Source organism: Balaenoptera borealis, assembly GCF_965194805.1.
Source record: "Balaenoptera borealis genome assembly, chromosome: 4".
In the NCBI taxonomy this organism is placed as follows: domain Eukaryota; kingdom Metazoa; phylum Chordata; class Mammalia; order Artiodactyla; family Balaenopteridae; genus Balaenoptera; species Balaenoptera borealis.
Genome location: NC_138861.1, coordinates 66,646,830 through 66,671,643, shown reverse-complemented (window position 1 = coordinate 66,671,643; position 24,814 = coordinate 66,646,830). Strand labels below are relative to the sequence as shown.

The window sequence follows — 24,814 nt, the reverse complement described above, 5'->3', positions numbered from 1 at the left end:
AATGTTAAGCACAAATATCATTTGGTGCCCTCTGGACATTACAATTCAGCCAGATAGGTAGATATATAAGTACATGATTACAGTACAGTTTGGCAAATGTGGTAAATACTATCATTCCTCTTACCAAATTGCCTCCCTTATTCTTTAATAAAAATTCAATGTTTCCTCTTTGTGTATAGTTCAAGACTACCTAAATCATACTTCTCCTTCCCAAATGATGTCTTATTAATCAATTTTTCTCTCGTTGAACACTTGTGTGCCAGGTATTTATCTAGATATTGAGATAATAGCAATAAGCAAAGCAGATACAATCTTATTCCTGAGAGAGTTTACATTCTAGTAGTTGAAACAGACAGTAGGCACAAAAATACATACATACATGAATTCAAGTAGTAATGAATTCTGTGATGGTAAATAAAATAGGGTAAAAACAAATAGTCATGTGGAGTGTGGGGAGGGAATGTTTGAGCAGAAACCTGAGGAAGAAGGAGAATCCTGGAAATATCTATGGGGGAGAATAATCCAAGCAGAGAGAACAGAAAGCCATGAAATGAACTAGGGATACTTGAGATACTGCAGTAAGACCAGATCATTGTGATTAGGATTAAGTGAAGGAGATAAAAAGCAACACACACACACACAAATTTAAGAGATAGAATCAGAGAATCATTTAAAATACACTCTAATTAGAGTTCTGTCATACTTGTTTAAAAGTTGGATTTTGGAACAGGGAACTATTGTAGAGTTTGAGCAGCAGGTTACCATGATACAATTTAATTTTTTAAAAGACAATTATGATCATTTTAAGATTTTACTTAGGGGAATAAGAACAGAAGTAAGAAGATCAGTTAGGTGGTATCTGTATCTTATGCAATAGAAATGGAGGTGACGAGAAATGGTCAAATTTGGAAAGCATTTTGAATGTGGAGCAAGAAGAGAGAAGAGAAGCAGGGTTTGGTGCACATGGATGAAAATTTCTGTGTTAAACCTTTCAAAATTATGATGCCCTTTAGACATCTGAATGGAGATATCAGGAAGACAGTTGAGCACATATGTCTGTAACTAAGAGTGTAGTTCTGAAGGCAAGGGTTTTGGAGATAGTGACATTGGTGATATAGAAATTACTTACAGTTATGAATGAGGGTATGGATTGAGTGTAGATTGGGTGTGGATAAAGAAGAGTACAAAAGAAACCCTGGATACTTCAAGGACTATGAGTCTGCTCTAGAGGCTAAGGGAATAGTGTTTCAGGAAGAAAATTTTGATATCTCTGAGGTTGAATAATAGGAGGACTAAAATCGACCATTGCATTTGTCAATATGGAGGTCACTAAATACTATTAATGAACTTGGCAGAATCAGCATAATTGGAGTGGGTAAAAGAGAGCGTGTGAGTTGGGGAAATGGATCAGTTATTGCAGAAAACCACTTTAAAATTTTTTGCTACATAAAGATATAGAGAAATGGAGCAGTAACTGGAGAGTTGAGGTATCAGTGGTCATTTATGGAGACTATTACTGCATGTTTGTATCCTTATGAAAATGACATAATAGAGCGATGGCATTGATGATGTAGAGACAGGAGCTATTTCTGGGAAAAAAAATCCTTAAATAGGTAAGGGAAATAGAGTGAATCAACTGGAAAAATGCAATAAGATTGCTAAGCAATGTTATGCGCCCACTTGAACTCTGTGATACTAAATGTAAAGTGATTCCATCAACAGTGGCTTAATTTTCCCTACTCATGTTCTACAGGCAATTAATTAGGAGACACATTGTAAAATTAAGTGGGTTGCAGTTTTGCCAATTGAGGAAGACAGAGGGAGTTGGGGCACACTATTTAAGGATGTTTATAAATGTGATTACATGATTATAGTGATGGATTATGGCATCTAAGTTGGAAAAGGAAATTTTGAGATGGTGATTGGAAGTGAAAATGGGACCATTAAAGAATTGGAAGTTGAAAAGTTATGACAATGGGTAGAGTAAGTGAGCTGGAAATATTAGAGATGGTGGTCAGAGAAGGGGCTGACTTTGGTAACATTCTGGAGGTTATACTATTGTACATAATAGGAGTAATGGTATAAGTCTGGGAGCTGGTGGTAGAAGTAAGGTGGAGGGAAAGTTATTGACAATTATGAAAATAAAAAATTTAAAGGAAAACGGAATTGGGAAATTATTTGCTTGGGACAGTCTGGTACCAAGGGGTTGGCAGGCTGAACTCTAGTCCAGGCTCTATTTCCAACCCTGGGCTCTGGACAGAGGCTGGTCTCAGGCTGAAGGAAGAAACTCCTTTTTAAATTGATCTGCCTGAAAGGAGTGCCTCTATTGAAATTCATACACAGAGAAGAGGTTTTTTAAAATAATTTGAACAAAAATACTCTGTGCTACCGATCCCTGGTTTGAAATCACCAGACGTGTAGTAAGGGGTAAAGGTATTATATTACCATTGTCAAGGAATGAGAAGGACTGACAGGAAGGCTTGCACAGGACCACAGCTAAGAAAGGGAGTAGACAGTATGCTCTGTTGGCATCAGCTTCAAACAGATTGAGATTTTAGTTTAAAGATGGGGAAAAGCAATGGTCTGGAAGGGCTATGAGAAGCAAAGAAGATGTCTCTCTGTTTACACGTCTTGTGGGTGTAAAATCATCTACCATTTTATAGGGCTGCAAGGTAAGCCATGCCTTGAAGTAACAGCATATTTCAATTAGATTAAGAAGATGAAGAAAAAAGTTTCAGAGAACAGTTTCGTGGCTTTACCAGTTAATGTGTGTTGTTTCCTAGTTACTTAAATTCTTTGTGCTTCAGTTTTTCACCTGTAATACAAGAATGATATACATTGTCAGATTACTGTGAGGGTTTAGAAAGATAATATACACAAAACACATAAAAGGTTTCCTAACACAGAGCAAACACTTAAATATGACTTGTTATTATTCTTTATTAAAAAGTTTTGAGAGTGTTGTTGTTGGTATGTGTACATGAGAGAGAGAGAGAGAGAGAGCAGATGAGGTTGGGTGTGATGTCAGGTAGGGCATGGATAGTGACAATCTTACCATGAGAACTCTTAAGCTGGGAATGTTCCTTCGAGGGTGTATTACTGATCATTATTCTACTGTTTGAGTGTTAAATCCCTCCTGTTTTACGAATTCATGATTCAAATATAATATTCATTATTCAACAATTTTTTCAGCCACTACTCTTTAACTTTTGAACAAACTTGGAAGATTCTTACCCTGTCTCATTTTCTTCTTACTCAAGATTTTTTATTGTCCTGACTTGAATGGTGTGGATTGGTGGCTTAGCCAAAACCTGGCCTCTTCATTCCTTGCCTTTCATCCCCATAATTCTCCACTTTCAAAATCACGGAACTAAATATGTCCACTTCTGATAATATTTATGTAGGGTGGCTTGGAGGTACATATTGGAGATTAGAGACGAGGCTAACTTCTCTACTTCACTACCACTTGGGAATAAAGTCTGGGAGACTGGGGAGAATTGCAGATTATTTTAATGACCAATGTCACATATCCTGGACTGATCTCTTATTTCAACCACATATGTTGGACAATTCCATCTTATTCTGATGGTCTCTAGCAGTTTCTCTTCACTCTTCTGCAATGGAGGGGGGCTAGTAATTGTTTAACAAGCAGCTGGTGCTAGATGGGGCAGGGGAGAGGGCAGGAATCATGCCCTGATTTGTAGCATTTGCTGATTTCCCTGGTGTAAATATTCTCACCATGGACAATTTCAAGATTCAGCATGAGGTACTGAATGTATTTCTGGGAAGAGATATGCAGTAGTGCTCCGTTATATTAGTATTCCTTACAGATAATAGACAAGTAATCACAAGAGGGTAGATAATAGAAAATAATTAGTACAAGATGGATTTTGAGTATTAATTATTTCATTTTTCTTATAATTTATTTAATTATAAATTTATGCAATTTAATTTTTAATGATGGCTGTGTTTTACAACAAGCTCTCAAAATTCTTGGAAGATTTCTACACAGGACCATCACTAAGGCCATGGCCTTCTTCAGAGCCATAACGGACTGCTCTATTTGCACACCGGTGCAGCCTGAGAGAATGAAGAAGTTAACACCCCCAGAGGCAACCCTCGACAAGTATGGGTGTGAATTACTAAACAGGTGCCCCAACATCTCATGCCTCAAACAGACAATTTTTGACACTTCTCTGTGATTGCAGGTTAAACCTCAATAATGCACCCACCCTGATGTTTAGTTCCCTTTTCCTGTCTTACTTTCCCTGCTCACCAGCTCCTGATTTCTAAAAGTCTCATAAATAAATGACCTGCAACCATGACTTTGACCCAGACTATGCTTCAGAGAAAACCCCCCAACCTAAGAAGCTAAAACCAGAGCACTCTTAGTCAGCAACCTTTCAGAATGAGATTCTGGAACTAGGTCACTGTAAGATAAAGTTATCTTAAAACTGAGCTGCTTTTCTGACTTATCTATGGGGATGTCTGGAAATCTGATACTGACTCTAGGCTAAGATAAGGAGGAGAGAGGCTACCTAGTTTATAATTACCTATTTAATGTTAGAAACTCCCCCAGCAGCCAGAGCCACCTTTTTTATGTTATTTAGGGATGTGTGGATTAATGGCTTACATCTGGTGAAACCAGTTATCAGCTGGCTCGTATACATGTCCAGTGGGGCATAAAAGACCCTGGAACCAAGACCCTGGAAACGTTTGCCCTAGGTCTCCTGAAACCAAGACTCCTTATACATGTCTTAGTAGTTCACAATCCAGAGTTAAAGAGTATCCTGTGTGACTGAAAAAGATTTTGGAGAGCTGTGCCTAGAAGTTTCTTGGGTCCCATATGCTTACCTGAATTTTACTTCTACTGTTCAATATAAAATCTTTCAGCTTCATTAAAGCCTTACATGAGTATGCTCTGTGGAGTTTAGTCAGTCCTTTCAATTATCTGACCAATGTAACCATTACAGTCTCTCACTGGAATGTAACACATATCCCATTGCTTGTGGTAAATGGCCTGTTGCAACACCACAATTAATTAGATACTCATCTGAGCTGATTTGGGGTAAAGTACAGGCAAAGTGGAAACACTGAGTTATACAGTCATTCTAGCATTTGATTGGTGTGTTATACTACCGGGCAGTAGTAGAGACTGATGATAAGTGACTTCATGACTCAATAGAGCTTCCTGGTGTTATCGGTTCTGCTAATTCATTAGGTCCAGCGGGTGTAGCAGCAATCCATCATATAATAGAAAAAGTACATCTTGGATCAAGTACCAGCATATCCAGAGGGCCTGTCTGTTTCTTGAAGTGGTGGCACCGTCCTCCGTGTTAGCCCACTTGGGGTACACTAATGTGTCTATTTCAGCTCACGCTTAAGACTCAAGGAGTTAGATCCCCATAACTAGTTGGTGACTGAGGAGAACTGGGGGTCTGTTTCACAAATTGTTTAGCTTGTTGTGTTGGTGTTTTAGCTAAAATTGGACTACTACTCCATTGACTATAGCTGTACCACTACTATATTGTGAGAAGTAAACTTGCCTGTATACTTGGAAAGAGGGAGAATTGGCCTGGTAACAATATACATAGAGTATAGGTAGTGGTGAATACCTTGGTAGGTCAGCTTAGGGGCTGGAAGGGCAAATTGGAAAGTCAGAGGGAAGGATATCTAAAGAAGTGACATGCTGACTTAGGGGTATATGAGGATGAACACATGCTGAGAGAATTTTTTGGTTTACACTAATACCCACCACAGAGCATTCAGTGCAGAAGAGACACTCAAAACCTTGGTGCATATGAGGATGGACCTGTTAGAGTTTGGCTAGCTCTATCTGTGGCTTCTCCAATGCTCATATAATGGGTTCATGAGTGGAGTAGTCATGGAGACAGAGCCCAACAGCACTGGCCCCTTTACAAGGCCAACTGAGCTGCTGCTTTCCTGGCAGTTAGTGCTTGATATCAGACCAACCACTTGCTAACAAACTAATTCCTTCAGACACATTTTCCCCTTTCACACCTATACCAGATATGGCTTCATCTACCCTGATTATAGTGTCTCTGCCAGAACCATTAGGGGAGTGTTGATAGTATGCCAGACTTCCTCACATTGAATGCCACATCACAGAACCTGAAACCAAGGATTCATTTTATAGTGAAGAATTTGTGACTGTGAGTGTATGATCACGGATCCACTGATCCCACCATTTACCCATCACTCTGAAGTAGTCAGCCCCATAGAACCCTGGAATGCCCTCACCTAAGGCATCAGGTGGGAAACAAAACACTACGAAGTTATGGTGCTGTCTTCTAGGATGCAATATTTATGATAATTCAAGAACTAATTCATGCTGCTTTATCAATAACAGCTAGAATATCAGGGTCCAGAGACCAAAGGTTGAAAGTAAGGTTTATCATCAGACTCAGTGACTGTTATGGGCTGAGTTGTTACCATTTCTTCCACCCCCAGATTCATATGTCAAAGTCCTAACCCTGAGCATCTTAGAATGTGACTGTATTCTGAGATAAGGTCTTTAAAGAGGTAGTTAAGTTAAAATGAGGTCATTAGGGTGGGCTGAATCCAATATGAACTGATGTCCTTATAAGAGGAGGAGATTAGGGCACACACTGGAGGGGTGACTATGTGAAGACAAAAGGAGGAGAAGATGGCCATCTGCAAGCCAGGGAGAGAGACCTCAGAAGAAACCACCCCTGCAGACACCTTGATCTTGGACCTCTAGCCTCCAGAATCATGAAAACATAAAGTTCTATTGCTTAAGTCACTCAGTCTATGGCACTTTGTAAGGCAGCCCTAGCAAACTTATACAGTGACCAACTTACAGAATTTACATTTTCTGTTTGCTTCTTCAGCTCTGCTCTATGGAACCTTCTGGTTTGTGACTGGAAGGAAATTCATCCTCTACTGAATCTGAGCTTTGATTACTGAACCCACAGACAAGTGAATTGTTACATTGACAGGCATAACTGACCCTCATTATCATGCGGAGCTAGGATTGTCCTCACATAATAGGGACAAAGAAAAATATGTCAAACTTGAAGAAGTCACTAGGGATTTTCCCCAGGCTTCTGTCAGGGTTGACAGTGGGTTCCCTAGTCAGGTAAGCAGACTTCACTGGCTGCGATGTTGTTGGAGAGTGGGTGGTGGAGGAGGGTGATAACGGGTCTCCTTTATGGCTTCAGGTGTAGTTGCAGCAGCTTGTTTCTTCTGTATTATATGTATTTTATCCTTTTTAAGAAATTATGGTTTGTTGCTTCCCAGTAACAGGGCTGGCTACATGACTTGTGGGGCCCAATGCAAAATGAAAATGTAAACCTCCTTGTTCAAAAAGCAGAAAAAAAAATGCTGTTAAAGATACTAAAATATTGTTTAAAAAACTGTTTCCTTTCTTCCTTCTAGTCTCTTTCTTGACCAGTCAGGGTGTTTTCAATTTGTTATTGAATGTCATATTCCCTCCAGGAAGGAGATCCCCCCAGGGAGAGTATAGATCTTCATAGGTGCCCAGGGTGTCCCTTCAACTCAGCATGTGCACAAGAGTGGCCTTTAGGTTGTCAAGCTGGCCCTTCTGTCAGCGGCAGGACCAACACACTATGCAGGGCAGGTGGAGAAAGTGGGTGGGGCGTCAACTTCCCTTTTCCAAGTGCTCACAGCCCCAGCCCATGATGAATGGGTGACCCTCAAGAGATTGCAACCTCCACTTTGGGAAGCACTAGGTATCTAGGTTCCAAGTGGGCTAGAGGCTTGTTCCTGACTAGTCGCCTGCCATGATGCTGCAGGCTGGGACCAGGACTGCAATTGTCATGATCAACTCCGAGACTCTGTGGGTCAGGCATCCCAATACCAACCCTCCCTGCATCTGTGCCCAGGCTGCTATGGGGGGTCAAGTGGAGATGTAGAATGTAGGCCTCCCCCTGCCCCCACCCCCCGACCGATGTGACCTGGTTGCTATGGGAAAGGAAGGGCTGGCAGCAGTTGTCTATGGCCAGAGTGGGTCTGGGAAGCTAGGCAGTTGTGGTGCTAGTGGAAGGCGAGCAGGGAGCCTGGTATCCTCCCCAGGGAAATACTGAGAGCTGCGGGAGTGCAGGAGCTGAGGATCCAAGCACCCTCCTCCTCCATTAACCCACCTGCACACACACACACACACGCTTCGTTGTTCCATCAGATTTCACTTACAAAAGATTAAAGGTAGCATTTTAAAGAATTTTAAGATGGCAACTGCAAAGCATTAAACTTCAAGTGCCAAGCGTTACTGAGCATGGACTTTAAGGGACTGCACTGGTCGCAGGCCAGTGAGGCTGGCTCTGTCTTGAGGAGTAGAATTAATATGAAGCCTGAGTAGATCTAAGTAGTGTAAAAGTTGGGCTGCAACAAACACTCATGGTGTCCTGGGTCACATTCCTTGGTCTGACTCTGATTTTATCTACAGCTGAAGTAAATAGTACTGATTTGTGGTAAAAACACCTACCTGGATTGTGTGTTGAATAGCTCTACGTTTCTGCTGCAGAAACTCACAAAGCCTGTACACAAGTGCAGCATGAAAGCTTGTGGATGATGAATTAACTGAAGGTGGCTTTCAGTCATTGTGGACAAATGGACAGCCTTTCCTCTAGAGGCTTATTTTTAAGAGGCATTGTTGAAGCTTCCAGAGATTCTGGTGGAAATGGAGTCCTTGGTGTCTACAGCATTATCATTTTGGCTTTTCCTCCTTTCCTTTTTCTCATTCTTGCTTTCCAGAGCCATCTCCCAAATGAATCTCATATACCCAAGACCTTGCCTCAGGCACTCCTTTCAGGGAATGTATATTAAGATGGGGGGAGGGATGAGACACTAGTACCACTACTATACCCTTCAATCATTCTCCAGTGCTTTAGCAATAACTCCTAGTAATTTGATTATGTGAATTGCAGAGTCTTGAATGAAACTCCCAAGACATTGATGGGACTTCTAGAAGCTGGGGAAATGAAAGTGTAATTTCAAAGCTGTGATTTCCTGTCTTTTAAAAAGTGGAGATCATAACCCCTCCATCCCCCCACCCTTTTTTGAACATATTTTTTTTCTCTCCTTTATTCTGGTGTTCTGGGAAAGTCTCAAGAATTATCCCTTTAATTCTAGAGGTACACAGAAAACAAACCAAATGTGGGACGAAATCTTTGAGGTAAGCGTGGAGTTTTAAACTTCTAAGCCCAGTTTTCATTTGATAATGTAGATTGATGTTCATGTCTTTTTGAGTCAGCTCTTTGTCCATAAAACTTGTGTTGCTCTTTTTCAGGGAAATGGTTCTCTTCCAGATATAGATTGTAACTGCACTGCATGGCATGTCAATGCTTATTTGCGTGGACATGAGTATTTTCGTATTTGAATAGTCACTGAGACCAGAACTGAGATCCAGGGGCCTACAGACAAGAAGTGAAAGCTTGGTCTCTGTTTTTGGTCATAGAAATAACCCGGAAAAGAACTCAGCTAGATTTGCTGAAGCTCACCCTCATCCACAGGATAAGCATTCTATACTCGTTCTAATCCTGGGAAGCAGCCACTCAGCCATCCAGGCCAGAAATTTTGGACTCATTCTTCTCTTTTCCTAAATAAGTGACATCAATCCATCCATGTGTCCTACTGATTCTACCTCTTTACTTTTCTTAAAAAATGAATTCCTTCCTTTCTATTAGCACCCCCCCCCCACCACCACTATGTCCCTGGTTTAAGCATTTCTCATCTACTTCACTTACTATATCTCTACCCTAATTGGTTTTCTTGACTTTCTATACTTGCCCTCTCTAAGGCACCCCCCTGCCCCCACTACAGAATAACACGTGAGACTGTCAGATCAGTGTTGTTGAATAGAACTTTCTGCAATTATGGGCATGTTCCATATCTGCAGTGTCTCTTAGGATGACTACTAGCCACATGTGAGCACTGGAAATATGGCTAGTGAGATTGAAAAATTATTTAATTTTAATTAATTCATATTTAAAATTAAATAGCCACGTTTGGCTGGGGCCACCCTATTGGACAATACACCTCTAGCATGTGAACTCCATGAAGAGGCCTTTTCCTTAGCCATCAGAGATTGAATATTCCTTCTTTCTTGTTCCTAAAACCCCATATGCACATGATGCTTTACTGTTACTTAATTTCTTTACTGGTATGTCTCACCTGATAAGTTGTAGCTTCTTGAGGTCATGGATCTTATCCTGGAAATCACAATAAAAATAACAATAGCCTCAATAGCAATAATTTGAGACAATTACCACTTACCTCCTCTCCCTATTTTCCTGCTTTAGTCTCCCAAAAGATTCCACAAATAATTCCATTTTCTTGGAAAAGTCATTGAAAGAAAGCCCTTTTCTTTTATTTCTTGCTCTTCATTATAGGGAAAGATTATGGAAGCTATTGCAGAAAACCTAACATTCACTGGACCACATCATGTGTACTAATATGAGGGATCACTTTGCCTCAAAAGTTGGTAAGAAAGAAACACATCTTGACCAGGTTTTGGGGCAACCTTCTAGAGGAAGGGTTAATGACTCAGATGTTGTGCCTGTGTTGTTCCAAGAACTATGCTGGGTGATAGGGATACAGCAGTCAGCAAAAGAGACTTGATTTCTACTTTTATCGAGCTTATATTCCAGAGGAAAAGAAAAATAATAAACAAGCAATGAAATAAGCAATATGTTTCAAAAATCAATATATATTTACAAGGTTCTTTGAGAAAAGTCGGGCCATGGTGTGATACTTTCAGACAAGCTGAGTAACCCACCAGACATTTAGTCAGAGACCTTAAGAATAAGAATAATGAGCCATACAAAGTTCTGGGGAAGGAGTGTTCCTGGTATAGGAAACAGCACATACAATGATCTTGAGGTAGACCGTCACTTGCAGATCTCTGTGACAAGAACATAGATAGTATGAGGTGAGTAGTGTCCATATTTATTGCAGATGAAGAGGCTGAGGCATAGATATATACACTAACTTTCCCAAGGTCACACAGCTAGTAAGTGACAGAGCCAGATTTTGCACTATTCTATAGGATCCCAGAGCCCACGGTCTGGATCTTGATTGTTTAACATAAAAGTGCTTAAATGAATGAGAAGATGAATAAATGAGCTTTGGAAAAGGGATCTATATAGACCATTAAAGCTCATCTGATCAGCCAAAATATCAATACTAGTCTAATAATAGGAATGTTATTTAAGTTAAAAACCATGTGAATGATAGCCACTACAGTAATACAGGCATATAATGCCAGCAGCTGGGGATAAGCTTTGAGTTTAGGTTTAAGACAATAAATTGTGCTAAAAATCCTATTGTGAAAGCAAACCTATTAGATTTCACATCTATATAATTTATTTCATAGTTAGATGACTCCTTACTATTTTTTTAAAGCTCTTCTCTCTGATAATACCATTGCTTTACTTACATAGTAGAATTTGTCTAGTGGTTAGAATAGTTTTCTCCTTAGTTCATAAAAAAATAGAAATCATATGATATTATCTCTAGATTCCACTATATTATGAAGCTATTATCATCAATATATTTTATCCTCTGGCTATGAGATACAAGAAGTTAATCTCCTAAAAGTAATATCTCAGAACTACTCCCTAAGACTTAACCTTTGGAAAAATAAGTGAAAATAGTAGGAAAGTCCTATTACAAATTGTTTGCTTGCAAATATGACGTCACCAATTAGAAGATATTCAATCATTACTTTAAGTCATGATTTTAAATATTTTATGGTAGGTAGCCCTTCGAGAATTTAATGAAGATCGTGAGTCCTTTCCTTCCAAAATTCCAAGTTTGCAATTTTCCCCAGTTCCCCAAGGCTATCATCCATAGGCACTAAGTAATGTTAAAAAGGTTAATAACACTTGTATTAATACCTTTGGTTCTGGGTCATTTCTTCAGAAATATCTACGTAAAATTACCATATGTATTTCCTTTATTTCATTTATTCTCTACTTTTCTGAGTACTATATATGTACTTCTATTTTTATACTTCTCTTTTTTTCACATAACACATAACATTCTTAATTTAAAGTTTAGCAAAATGTGTGTGTGCGTGTGTGCATGTGCACACACACATGTGGAATGTTTTCTTGATTTTCAGTCTTATTTCCAGGTCCCAGCCTTTTTTCCTCAGTCCCTCAGGGTTGATGCATTGTGCTGATGCACTCGTTTCTAATAAGATGCCCACACCATCAACAGCTGCTTGTTACATGTTTCTTTTTTCTCAGAAAATCTCTGTTCCCCCAGTCTGCTGCCTTCCTTGGCTAAGAATATTTGAAGAGTTCTATAACTTTTAATATCAAATGACACATTCACCAGGGTAATAATTTTTGTTTTAATGTTTTATTCTGTAACCTCTTAATTTAGGGCCATATCTTAAGTAACAGAAAATAATGAAATATAATACATATTTCAAAGAGAGTGAATTTGAGTAATTCATTTTTATGTCTTAGGAACCACCCAACTCCATGCAGCTGCATCATAATTGTGCTATTGCATTGGTCTCCAGGAAAAGTAGGCATGAGTATGGATGGATCATTATTCGGATACAATGCACTGATACAGATACATCCCAGAGTGGATGTCGTCTTGTCATTCCATCCCCACAGTAACATAGGTTGAGAAAATAATAGCATTCTTACGGTTCACTTGATCAGTGGTCACATAGATGACAATTCACTCTTAGAATTACCATGTGGTAGTAGTAATAATCGCTACCAGCTAAAAGGGTTCCATGGTCACACATTTGGGGAATCATTGAACTAAATTTAGTTGAGGCTTTGTATTTCTAGAATGTTTTGTGAAGCTCTAATAGAGGATAATACAAGCAAAGTTTTCAAAACCTATTTGACTTTGACCTTTGGACCACTTTTTTTTTTTCATAAAGGACAAGGACCATTTATTTGTTGGAAACTGTTTTTCTATATTATGGACAATCAGGACCATGTGCTTTGACAGAACATGAAGGCACAGTTCATGAATAAACACGGGGAACATTCTGCAAATCTTGAGAAAGACCTGTGCTTCACCACAAAAATTAGATCATAATTTCTTGCCCCTTCTTCAGAATTAACAAAGCAAAGGACTCAGGAGTCTGCAATATACCTGCCCTGAAAGCACATCTAGGCTGCACATTTCTGAAATATTTTGTTTGAAATTAATACTCATTATAATTGTATTTCACATATTTGTAGGAAAAAAAAGGATGATTGAAAAACTTTGTTGTTTGGTCTGACCTCCATACCTGATATGGTTAGAGCTGTTACTACTCCAAAGAAGATACAGTAAATCAATTCATTTTATCCTTATATCAGAGTGGAAACCCTTCAAGGCTTATCGTTTCATTTGAACGTATAAATTTTTATTTTCTTTAAAAAATATTTTTTAGCATAATCCAAGTCAATTTGTTTGCTGACATGGTTCAGAATACCTTCTCTAAGGGGTATGTCTATTTATTTGTACAAAGGACCAATCTGATGCTTTCTAATTTTTTCTTTCATGATCCAAAGTTACACTATTTTATAAAATTTTGGACAAAATGTGCTGTATAATGTTTATAACTGTTTGCTCAATGGTGTAAGATTCCTATTAAATCCCCATCATAAAAATGCATAAGTTAAAGTATCAAGGAAGAGGGTCTCTTTGGTTCTGGGTGATATATTTAATTTTCTAACCTATGTTTCCTACTTAGAGTTATCTTTGACTTTTTCTTATTTTTTCTACATTTGCTGGTGATACATCTGAGAAACATTTTCCATATGAAACTAGTAAAATTTTATAAGTTTTAGATGGAGCTGAGGGTAGAGAAAATTTAAAATATAAATTTTAGATCTTTCCTTTGTTAACTATATATAAAGTAGTATCTTCTGGGAGTATGGAATAAGATATAAGCTGTGTTGAAGGTAAGGAAGTCAGTTTGGGATATGCTGATTTTAAAATGCATACATTACAGCCAATTGGAGAGCTTTAGTGAAAATTTATACACATGGAGTTATATTTTGGGAGAAAGATTGGTGCTGGAGATTCAGTACGGAATGTTATTCCAATATATGTTAATATTGGAGACTTGTGAGTTGATACAACTTCCAAGGGAAAGCATATAGCATGGGATGGGAAGAGTAACCACAATTTCAGTATGTGAAAGGAAGGCAGAATAATAAAGGATAGTGGAAAGGATTGAAAATAAATGGTTAGAAATGTAGGCAAAGCAAGAAAGATTGAGCTCTTGGATGCCAAGAAAGGGGGGATATTTAAGGTGGACATAAAATTGAAAGGGTCTTCTTAATGTTGTTAAGACATTAGTCAAGATGAGAATAGAGAGACTGAGGAGAAAAGATCAATAAAATATGCTCTCAGGCCCAAGGGCCACAGGGGGGTCATTTGAACATTTGATCACTTTTAAATAAAACACACAAAAATAACACCAATACACTGTTCTGCTTTATCTATATAAACTCTATCTGAGAAAAACTAAATAGTTAATGAAGGGAAACTAGTCTTTATAAAAGTAGTATAGCATGAACAAAGAATGATGAAAATCACCATCTTGAAATTATTAACAAATAATTACTTGGCAATGATCAATTGCCGTTAACATAGCAGAAAGATAGCTTGACTTTGTGTACTGATGGAAGTACACAAAACTACCTATGATGTATTCTTTAAAAAATCAAACCTGAATTTGACTGCCAATTTACAGGAAATAAAAGGAACATTTGGATATTGATTTAAGGGAACTGTAAAAAAAGGTATGATAAAACAGGGGAATACTGATTGGATATTTAAAAATATTTTAAAAGTTTATTAAATTTTAGGTAGGGTAATGGTATTATGATTATATTTTTAAAATAATCCCTCCATTTTGGAGATGCACTCTGAAATATTTATTTATGAAATGATATAATATCTGGGCCTTTTCTTCAATCTAGGAGAAGAGCTAGTCAGTGGAGTTATGTACAGAACAAGATTGGCATTGAGTTGATAATTGCTGAAACTGGCTAACATATATAAGTGAATTTATTAAAATTTTATCAAATTTTATGTTTGAAAGTTTTGATAATATTATGTAAAAACAAATACAGAATGAAAGGAATGATTGCAGTGAAATTAAGGAGAAGAAGAGAGAAAAAAATCGAGGTAATTCTCTTATATGTTTTGATAGTGAAGAGATGGCAAAGTAGGATATATAAAGATACATAATTTTTACTGAAGAATTATTATGTGGTGGACACTACTTTCAATCTATGTCAATATCCTTAGGTTATTATAACAGTCATATTATTTCCTCATTTAATAGATAAGGTACCTGAAGGCAGGGGGGTTAAATGGCTTGTCTGAGTTCACGCAACTGTTAAGTGACAGATCAGGATATGACATGTTGGCTCTAGACAACCATAGTGCTCTGTACTCCGTCACACGGTGTAGAGGAGGAGTAAGTGGGCCAGGGAGACTGACAGCTGAGGATATTCAGAGCAATGGATGGAACAGATTCCAAAGCATGTAGGAGAGTGTAATCTGGAACTCAGGGGCAGTAGGGTTAACTTTAAAATAGAGAAGGGATATATGAATGAGCTATGTGATCTGGATGAAAACCACTTAACCTTGCATAGGCTCCATTTCTATCTTTGTTCAAAAGAAAAACAGAATAAATGTCTCACTTAACTGTTGCGAGGATTGAATGAAGATTTTTACTTTCTGGAAATTTAGGATCATTCAGAAACTTCAAACTGAAATTAATAATCCCAACAGATTTGTATTTTTCATAACCAACTATTAAAAAATTAGAGGGATGATCTAAGAATAACTCTTGCTGTGAAAAAATTCACCTATATTTCATCATTTTTGCCAACTTCATTCCAATTTGCTAGTTTTTAGTTGCTGAATTCAAGTAGAATACATTTGATATTTTATATAGAGCTCTGCTTAATTTGAATGGCTACTGTGGATTTTCAGAAATATCAACTTATTTTACTTTTGGTAATAATAATTTGGTAGTAAATCACCTGTAGACTGCAAAGTTTCATAGGGGAAGTTCAGCTATCATGGATGGAATTAAGTAATATATATTTATTACAATTTCCTAAGCTTGTAAGTGAGAAAACTATGACATATGCTAGAAAAATACTCTGAATTAGATTGTGCTGCTACTCAGTGGAAGAATCACAAATAAGAAAAACTTTTTTGGATTCCCAAAGTCTGCTTATTCTGAAAACTGAACATGTTAGAAATGTAATCAGTCAGATCCTGGTTCCCACCCAAGGTTTACACTTTGCTTTGGAAAAGTGTGCACATCATTTTTTCTCACTAACCATTAGTTCCTGCATCAATTAAATTAACAGGTTGGCTTAAATTAATCCATTACCTAGATAGCATGGGGTGGAATCAGAATAGTGTGGTGGAAAGTACATGGGTTTGGTCTCAAATAAATGTGGGTTTCATCCTACCTTTGAAGAGAAGTCAAACCTTGGGCAATTTCTTGACAGCTTTGAGTCATTGTTTCCTTATCAGTAAAGCAGAGACAATAAAATGTATCTCAAAGGTAAGTGTAAAAAATTCTAATACAAAATAGTGCGTTCTTATTAAATGTTAATTAACTTTTTCACCACCACCCCATCACTCCTACCTGGTCAAAAGTGCCTATGGGATTGGGGGAAAATTCCTTTTATCACAGGATCTTTACCTCTGTAGCAAAGCAAGAGCAAGTATTGTCTACTTGCTGAGAAAGAACTCATAGTCTTTACATGAGGGTAAAGCAAATAGCATATGATTTCCCTTGTAATAGTGATTTTCTGCATAAACAAAGGGGTTATGGATAATTTCCATAGGCATGGTGATGTCACTTTTTATGAATTAAGTGCAAACAAAATACAAATATGATTCATTTCCTCGAATACAGCAGATTGTTTGTTATGCTTTTTACAAAAGGAGACCAATATGATACAATACACAGAGAAGAAGAGGGAGTGTTTGTACTTAATGACATCCCTTCCTGTAAGAATGCAACTCCTCCACACTGCCACAAGCAGATGCTTGTTGATAAGAAAGTCATCAGAAAGTCTCTTTTTGCAGACTGTACACACACAGTTTTCTGGGTTTTTATTTTCTCTTTTTTCCCACTCCTTTTTTTTTCTTTTTTTTTTAAAGTAATGTTGTATAATACTGTCACAATTAAACTTCTAATTAGGTTTCACATAGTTATGCTCATGTCCAACAATCTCAGCGTCAAACTCTAGTTGCAAAAAATATTTGAATGCAAAGATTCGTGAATATGTCTTTGAGGAAAATGGATGCTGATTGCGCTTTAAATATTTAGCATAAGAAATTCCAACATGTTTAGCAGAAGGAACTGAAATCATTATACAAAGACTGTAAGTTTAAAGTCTTTTGGGGGAGGGTTAAGCATGACAATCGGAATTAACTGTATTCAAATGTTTTTTTATTTTCTGAAAAAATATAAAATTTCATATCTTACACTACAAAAACATGTACACAAACCAAATGCACATAGAGCTTCAAACGGAGAAAAAATACAGAAATGCTAATTCTTCCTTGAATTAATGTTGAGGCAAGGACTTGAGATATCTCAATGCCTAACATAGAATAATACTATACAGCTGCTTCTGACTTGCCTGAAACTAAAACATTCTAATAAACATATTCACAAATGACTGAGTCTAAGTTTTATTCTCAGACTATTATAAATGAAATTTTATACACTTTTAAATAATAAATTGTAAAACTATTAGCATCTAAAGATGCACAAACATGTTGACCACTGAAACTTCTACTGTTAAGATAGCCCAGCCTGAATAAATATGACATTTTTTGCCACCTTCAATTTTTTTAATTTACATTTAGAAGAAACAAATAACATTTGATTCTGATTATTATAAATGACTCTTTTTTTTTTAAGAATTGGTGTCTTTTCCTAAGCAATAATTATGTGGTCATTCTGAATAAGAACATTCAATCATTTATGTGTAAAAAGACTTTTTCATAAATCAACAAGAAATGAAAAGAAAGTTCTTATCTATTTCTTCTTTGATACGTTACTATATAATTAACAGCATAATAGAGAAAAATATTCAATGTAACCAGCTGTGCTACAGAGTTGAAAAAATGATGACTTATTCTAGTTATTAATTTCAAATAAAACTAGCACTTTGTTTATTCATTATCATCATCATCTTATTGTACCTACTTTTTATTTATTTTGAGGTTATACATCTGTCAGGACATAAGCAAAGACAGTTTACTATCATACTTAGCTTTCTTTTCTCTTTATTTTTAGAAAGGACAAAATGAGAAAAGGATCTTATTCTACTATGCAACATCATACATCTAGTAAATTTCTAACATCTGACTCAAATGGCATTTGCCATCTAATGCACAATTACAGCCAACAAACGTCTTCCACAGGTAAATATCTCTGCTTGTGCTTTTGAGAACCCACTTTAAATGGGAGAAAGAATGGTGTTAAAAAAATCTTTAACTTTCACATGGAGATTAAATAGCAGACATGCAAACACATTAAGTGCTCAATTGATATTAATTTTCCATTTTATACTTGAGATAGGAAACTATTTCTTCACCATTGCACACTGGTTAAAACTCTTACAAACTGAGTTAAGGATGTTTTGTATTGTTTTGGCAACTCTGAAACTAATAATGCTGACCACATTTAAGTTTAGGTAGAATATTGGAATATAATTTTTATAGTAATCCTACAACTTTAGAACACTGACTTGGTGATTATAATACAAGAAATAAAAGACCATGCACATTAATTTTTTTTAAACGGGAAAATCATAATTTTTACATTTTTACATACAATTCATACATTTCAACAGCCAAGAAGAACTGATTATGTCATTTTTACATGTGAGCAAATGGCAAGATTAGAAAACAAATTATGATTGATAAAAGTAGAATTGAGTGACTTCGATAGATATCAGTAAGTTGAGAATTACTCCCTGCTTGTACCTCTTTTTCAAAGTTAAACACTGAGAAAGACTTATGATTTAAAGATATTGTTACTGATAGTTAAAATAACATTATGTTTAATTTGACAAATCTATCTTATGTAATAAAATTATTGAATCTATATTTTATTTTTGGTTGTCTGGTAGGTGACGATATGAACCAAAAGGATAAGAAATCACACAATCAAGATTTGTCAAACCTTGCCCTGGGTTACCGCCTCGTTGCATTTCACAAAAGCTGCCTCTCTCCTTGTTCCACTTCTCACATTTATAGATGAGATTGGCACTTCCCAATTGGTGATATATCCAGTGGTGAACAAATATTTTTGAAAGGAATTCTTTCTTCTTTTTTGGGGGGGGGGCGGGAGTACATCTTCTAAAATCATATTGACATTCCTTAGCAAGTCTCAACCAAAGTGAGATATGGATGAAAGCTATGTGTCTATTTAACTTTCATCTCAATTTACTTTCCAAAATATACATTAAGGTTGCAAAGGAAGGAAATAAATTTGATCGAAATTAATTTGTAATGTTCTTTTGTGTAAAAGAGAAAATCTGCATTGTAACTTCAAATTCCAATCACTTAGATATATTCCGTCCTGACCTCCCAATCATCTTTGAACACATAAAGCTGGAAAACAATTTAAGTATATTTGTTAATGTATAAGTAATTGTGGCTAGTCCATCAACTCTAAAATTTATGGTCATTTCTCTTTTAAATCAATACATTTATTGCTTTGAAGTTTCTCAATTGTTACTTTATAGCTTATATTTGGTTGGTTTTACTAAATTCAATAAATGCAACACAATCTCCAATTATTTTGTACAAAAGGAATTAGTTTAGTTACTTTTTTGTTTCCTGAAATGAACAAATGCATCTTTCATAATGGTGATGCCTCCTTACTTGTGATTTTATCAAGACAAAGTTAAGTCCATCTCTCTCTATTTTCTCCGGAAATTTCACTACTATAGAGTATATACTTAAGCATAGTTTGTGTGGACCCATGGTACAGTATAGACCCAGTAAAGAATTATAGCCCTCATTGGACAGGACTCAAGATATCATTTGAAATTGCTTAAAACTTCCCTTTTTCCCTATATTCTTTAGCAAAGAGATACTTAAGTAAAAGGTGGGCAGGGTAGAAAGAAGTTACGTCCAAAAGTTTATTCTTGTATATGCTAACATTTGACTGAAACAGGCGCTTGGGAAAGAGAGAGGGAGTGCCAACAATATAATGCTGGTATATTCCCTGTGGATGTCACTAATCCAAGCTACTCCAATATAACTGTTGCCATTGGTAACCAGAAGTAGGCTGTATTTTGCTTAAATGCTGTGCTCTTTGAATAATCACATGTCATTCATGATTTATAAAGTGTAATAATACAAAAAAACTTGGTTATTTCACCAAGGAACTCAGTTTTGTTCAAGTTCTAATAAACAGTTCAAATGTCAGTCTTCACCAAGTGTGGTATATAGAATGTACATAGGACATATATTTCTTAATAAGGTCAATTAAATAACGCTTTAGATGGGCTCATCAAAATAAATTCAGTTCAGTGTAACTGAATACAAGATGAAATTACCAAATGAATAAACTGCCATCAACAAATAAAACTGTCAAGTCTTGCCATAGAGAAAATTCTAAAGGGAAAAATATATACATATGTATTTATCATCATTCCATTGCTGCTTTAGTATCAAAATTTCTTAGAGCTGAGCCACAAGGGAAATGGTTACCAAGGATTAGCACTTAGGGGTAATGCTTGGTGCTATGTGCTGGATTTAACAACATTAACAGAAGTCTGCACAGTTAAATCCTTCTACATCCTGCTGAAAATGTGCCCTTCGGTGTCAACTTTGCTTGACAAGATATTTTCTGGGACTCAGAAAGGTGAAATTTCTTACAGGGGTGCAAGATTAATGGCTAGAAGAACTGCATTGTCACAGATATCACAAAGTGTTTTTAAAACGCCAAAGGGGATTTAGTCTTTTAGACATTTCCTGTTGGTGAATAAAGAGATTTAGTAGCTTTTAGACACATGAGAGGAAAAAAGACACAAGCTTGGGTTAAATTTTGTTTTACAGCTTCCTTATTTCTCCGATTCCTAATACACTCTGGAACACTTGTTCCTGAATGTTGCTAAAATTAAAACACTATTAACAATGCAAGCAGAATGGTAATACACACATGTGCAAGCCACACACACACAGAGCTCCAAATTAAATTGATTCCTGGGTATATAGCAAAGTATACCGTATATTCACATTTATTACCTAGTAGTTTCTAGAAGAACAACTAAAAGTAAATTTTATAACACAGAAAAATAAATATACATCCTGTATTGTACTTGTCCTTGATCAAGCAACATGTTTATACACTAGTTTCTATAACTTAACGCTGTGTAACAGCATTTAAAATTACAAAAGAAGATATCTATTTAGAAATGATCTAATCATATTGCTCTTCAATACACTTATGTAGACAATTAAGACTTGAAGTTTGAAGTAAACTTCAGTAAACTGCAGCTTTTGTTAGCCCACAAATGGCTATAAAACTTTTCCTTTCAAATAGATTCTTGGAAGTTTTGAAAAGGGCTGACTTCATTCAGTCTATAAAGGTGCTATATATAGTTATATATTTCATGTATAAAATTTTGTAGAAGTAGTGAGAAGGATTTTGTTGTTGTAGTATAAGATAATGTTTAACCTCATGTTCTTATTCCATGCTGGTTATATTTGCTTCATGAAAAATGAAGATATTGAGAGGAAGATAAAGAGATTTTAGTAAAACACTGATCACAAATTCTGTGGCTGAAACAAATGCTTTCTTAAGGTTTAGAAATCACTGAGTTTTCCCTTTTACCCCCTTTTTTGTTAAAATAAATCTCAGGGCTTGTTTACAAAGTGCAGAATCATTCACTTGACGAAGTGACAATTAACTGAAGTTACAATGGCACCATCCCGTTGACCAGCTGCACCTTCATTTCTTGAAGGCTGTTCATAATCTTCTTCTGGTGACCAACAAGAGTCACTCCAAGCCGTCTCAAATCCCTGCATGAAGAAAGCACACATTGGATGTATGTATTGATTCAATTTGTAGCACACCTCAATACTTCACGCTGGCAAAGAGGCAAACATTTTGCAGAAACTAATTAGATTACAATCCCAATTTAGACATACATGGTCCAGTTTTCAAAAGCAGGCTCTAAAATTGTACCTGAAAATCTGTTTGCAGTCAAAGATATATTTAAAACAAGGAGTGATATATTATATATTTGCCCCCCTTTTTGGACATGATTATTTTGGTGGCTCAGAGCAGTAAAAAAACAAATTTGCACATGCTTACCAATAAATATTTAAATTAAAGGGTACAATTTCATTGAACGGTTTTGAAAATATGGACCTACAATATGAACAAGCACTGTTTTTTTTTTTTTTTTTTTGCTAAAAGAAGTGAGCATAAAATATACTTTAAAAAATTTCATAGCTAAGCAGTCGAATATCAAACTTTTCAAATGACTCAGTCAGCACAATCATCTTCTATAACAGATATCTTTAGGGGATAATCAGCACTACATTGCTCTTATAACACTTACAAATATTTTATTTTTTACTTGGAATCCAAAGTAGGGGAGCTTTCTTCCTTTATCAAATACATCTAGGCTCTATTGGCATTTAGAGTATTCTGAAGATTACACGCTATCAAGCAGTCTTTTCAACCAAGATGCTTTCATATTGTTTCTTTTAAACAAGCTTATTATTCAAAAGAAAATTACAAATGCTTAGATTCCTAAACTACTGGCATATTATGGAGCTCAAGGCCAGTGCTCATGGTTTTTAAATGTTATTTCATAGGATATTCAGGAATTCTATTTTCCCAAAATATGCATTTGGCAAATATAATAATTCAGGTATGTTTGGCAAATAATAACGTTAATTATAAAAAATGAGCATTAACAATTCAAGATTTTTAAATGACAAGGGATGTTTGGTATGTTAGATTTCTTTAGATAATTACTCTATTTAACACATTTTGCTAAAAGTAGAATATTTTTGCATTCAGTAAATGCATCAATTTCAGATTGTCTTAGAATTCTTCAGAATTGGACACAATGACACTAGAATCATTATATGTAAAATTGAATAGTTTTGGAAGATCCAAGAAATCTCTTAATTATCAGAGGATACAAATTGAATAAACGGGTACTTAACCTCCATGTGTATTATTATTGGAAATAATTATTTATCTAAATAATATCTTAGGTGTCTTTTTCTTTTTATGTTTTCTTGATTTCTTATAAGAGTTTTAGCAAATGGCAAATAGCTAAAAAAAAAAAAAAGCAATCACTTGGCTAGATAACACAGCCAGTCTTAGCAGAGCCAGGACAAAAACCAAGAATCTGACACCAAAGTTCATACTCTTAATTTCTCATTTCTCTGAGATATAATTTTGAGCAAAGAACTTTAAATTACATATAATTATTTATTCATCTGTAAAATGAGAACTCTGTATATATAACATCAAATATCCAAAATTCTAAAAGAAAGAAGATATCTAATAAAGGAAACCAAACGCAGACTTCTTTGACTGAAGCTATGGTAACACAATCTATAGAAGAATACTTCATGGCAACTACAGTTATGGGCTAACTAATACTCTCATGTTTTCACATGTAACTTATGCATCATGAATTGCGAAGATAAGAGAATTCACGGGTGCTCACTACAAAACTTTGGACCTAAGTCAGGACAAAAGAGTCTAAAATTTCTTAAACTGAAAGCAATCGACCTCTACTAGAGAATGTAAATAATTAGTACTTGAAATAAAGTTTAAAACATATGTTTTATCATATGCTTTATAAACCTACAGGTGATTCTGACAAATTCAGATTTGAAAGTACTGATTTAATATATACATACTTAAACTGCACAATTCATATGGCCAACCCAATTAATAGGAATGAGGTTTTGAAAATAGCTATTACAGTTTATTCTGAAAGACCTGAAAAAATTTTACAGGTTTTCCTGCTCAAACAGGGTGGACTTGGCATATACAATACCAAAACCTTAATTTGAAGTGTGTGTCTATGGGGGACAGGGCATGGGTGTATGCGTGTATGTATTCCGTATTCCAACTCTTGGTTGTTTTGTCTAACTCTCATGAAATCACTAGTTTGACTTATTTTTGTTTCCACTGTCTTAACCTGTTATTATATTATATGTAAATATAACCTCATTCTCTGCAAATAACCACAAGAAAGACTCTGGTTCAGTGCTTTGGGAATTTAAATTTTTTGTGGCATCTATATCATGCTAAAGAATGAATGTTTTAAGGAATTGTATTGGATTAATACAGTTATAGAGTTTGTTTACAGACAAATAAAACCTGTCCTTCTTCAGAACATTTCATATATCTAGATTTTAAATTAAATTTGTTTGAATTTTCCCAAGCATAAAATTTTATTTAGGGTCGTCTTATGATCTGATTATCCCCTAAGATTCATACGGAAGGTCAGACCACTGAAATTCTCTCTCCTTCTTCCTCTCTCTTCCTCCATCTCACCTCCCACCTCTACCCCTCCTTCCATGGGATAAATGGAATTATGAAAACACAGCATTGAGTTTTACATACTGCCATAAATTATGTCTTTAATGGAAAGCTGTTGTTTTTAAAATCTGATCTGTCATTTCAAAAGCTGTCAAATTAATGTGCAGAGATTTAGAAAGTAGCATTTATAATGCATGCAATATACATTTACCTTTATACAATGTGATTTACAGTTAAAAAGTGCGGAGAAATAAGATTATT

The 24,814-nt window shown here is 35.9% G+C and overlaps 1 protein-coding gene across 6 annotated transcripts in view; it reads right to left on the bottom strand.

Moving 5' to 3' along the window:
• Nucleotides 1–12,236: 12,236 nt before the first annotated feature.
• EPHA5 (EPH receptor A5) overlaps nt 12,237–24,814 on the bottom strand; it is a 323,628-nt gene continuing 311,050 nt past the window's right edge. For all 6 annotated transcript variants that reach the window (XM_082390098.1, XM_082390102.1, XM_082390101.1 and 3 more), the window contains one exon: nt 12,237–22,056. In XM_082390098.1, the coding sequence (XP_082246224.1) occupies nt 21,951–22,056 (106 nt within the window). In that variant the 3' untranslated portion in view covers nt 12,237–21,950. The remainder of the gene's footprint in view (nt 22,057–24,814) is intronic.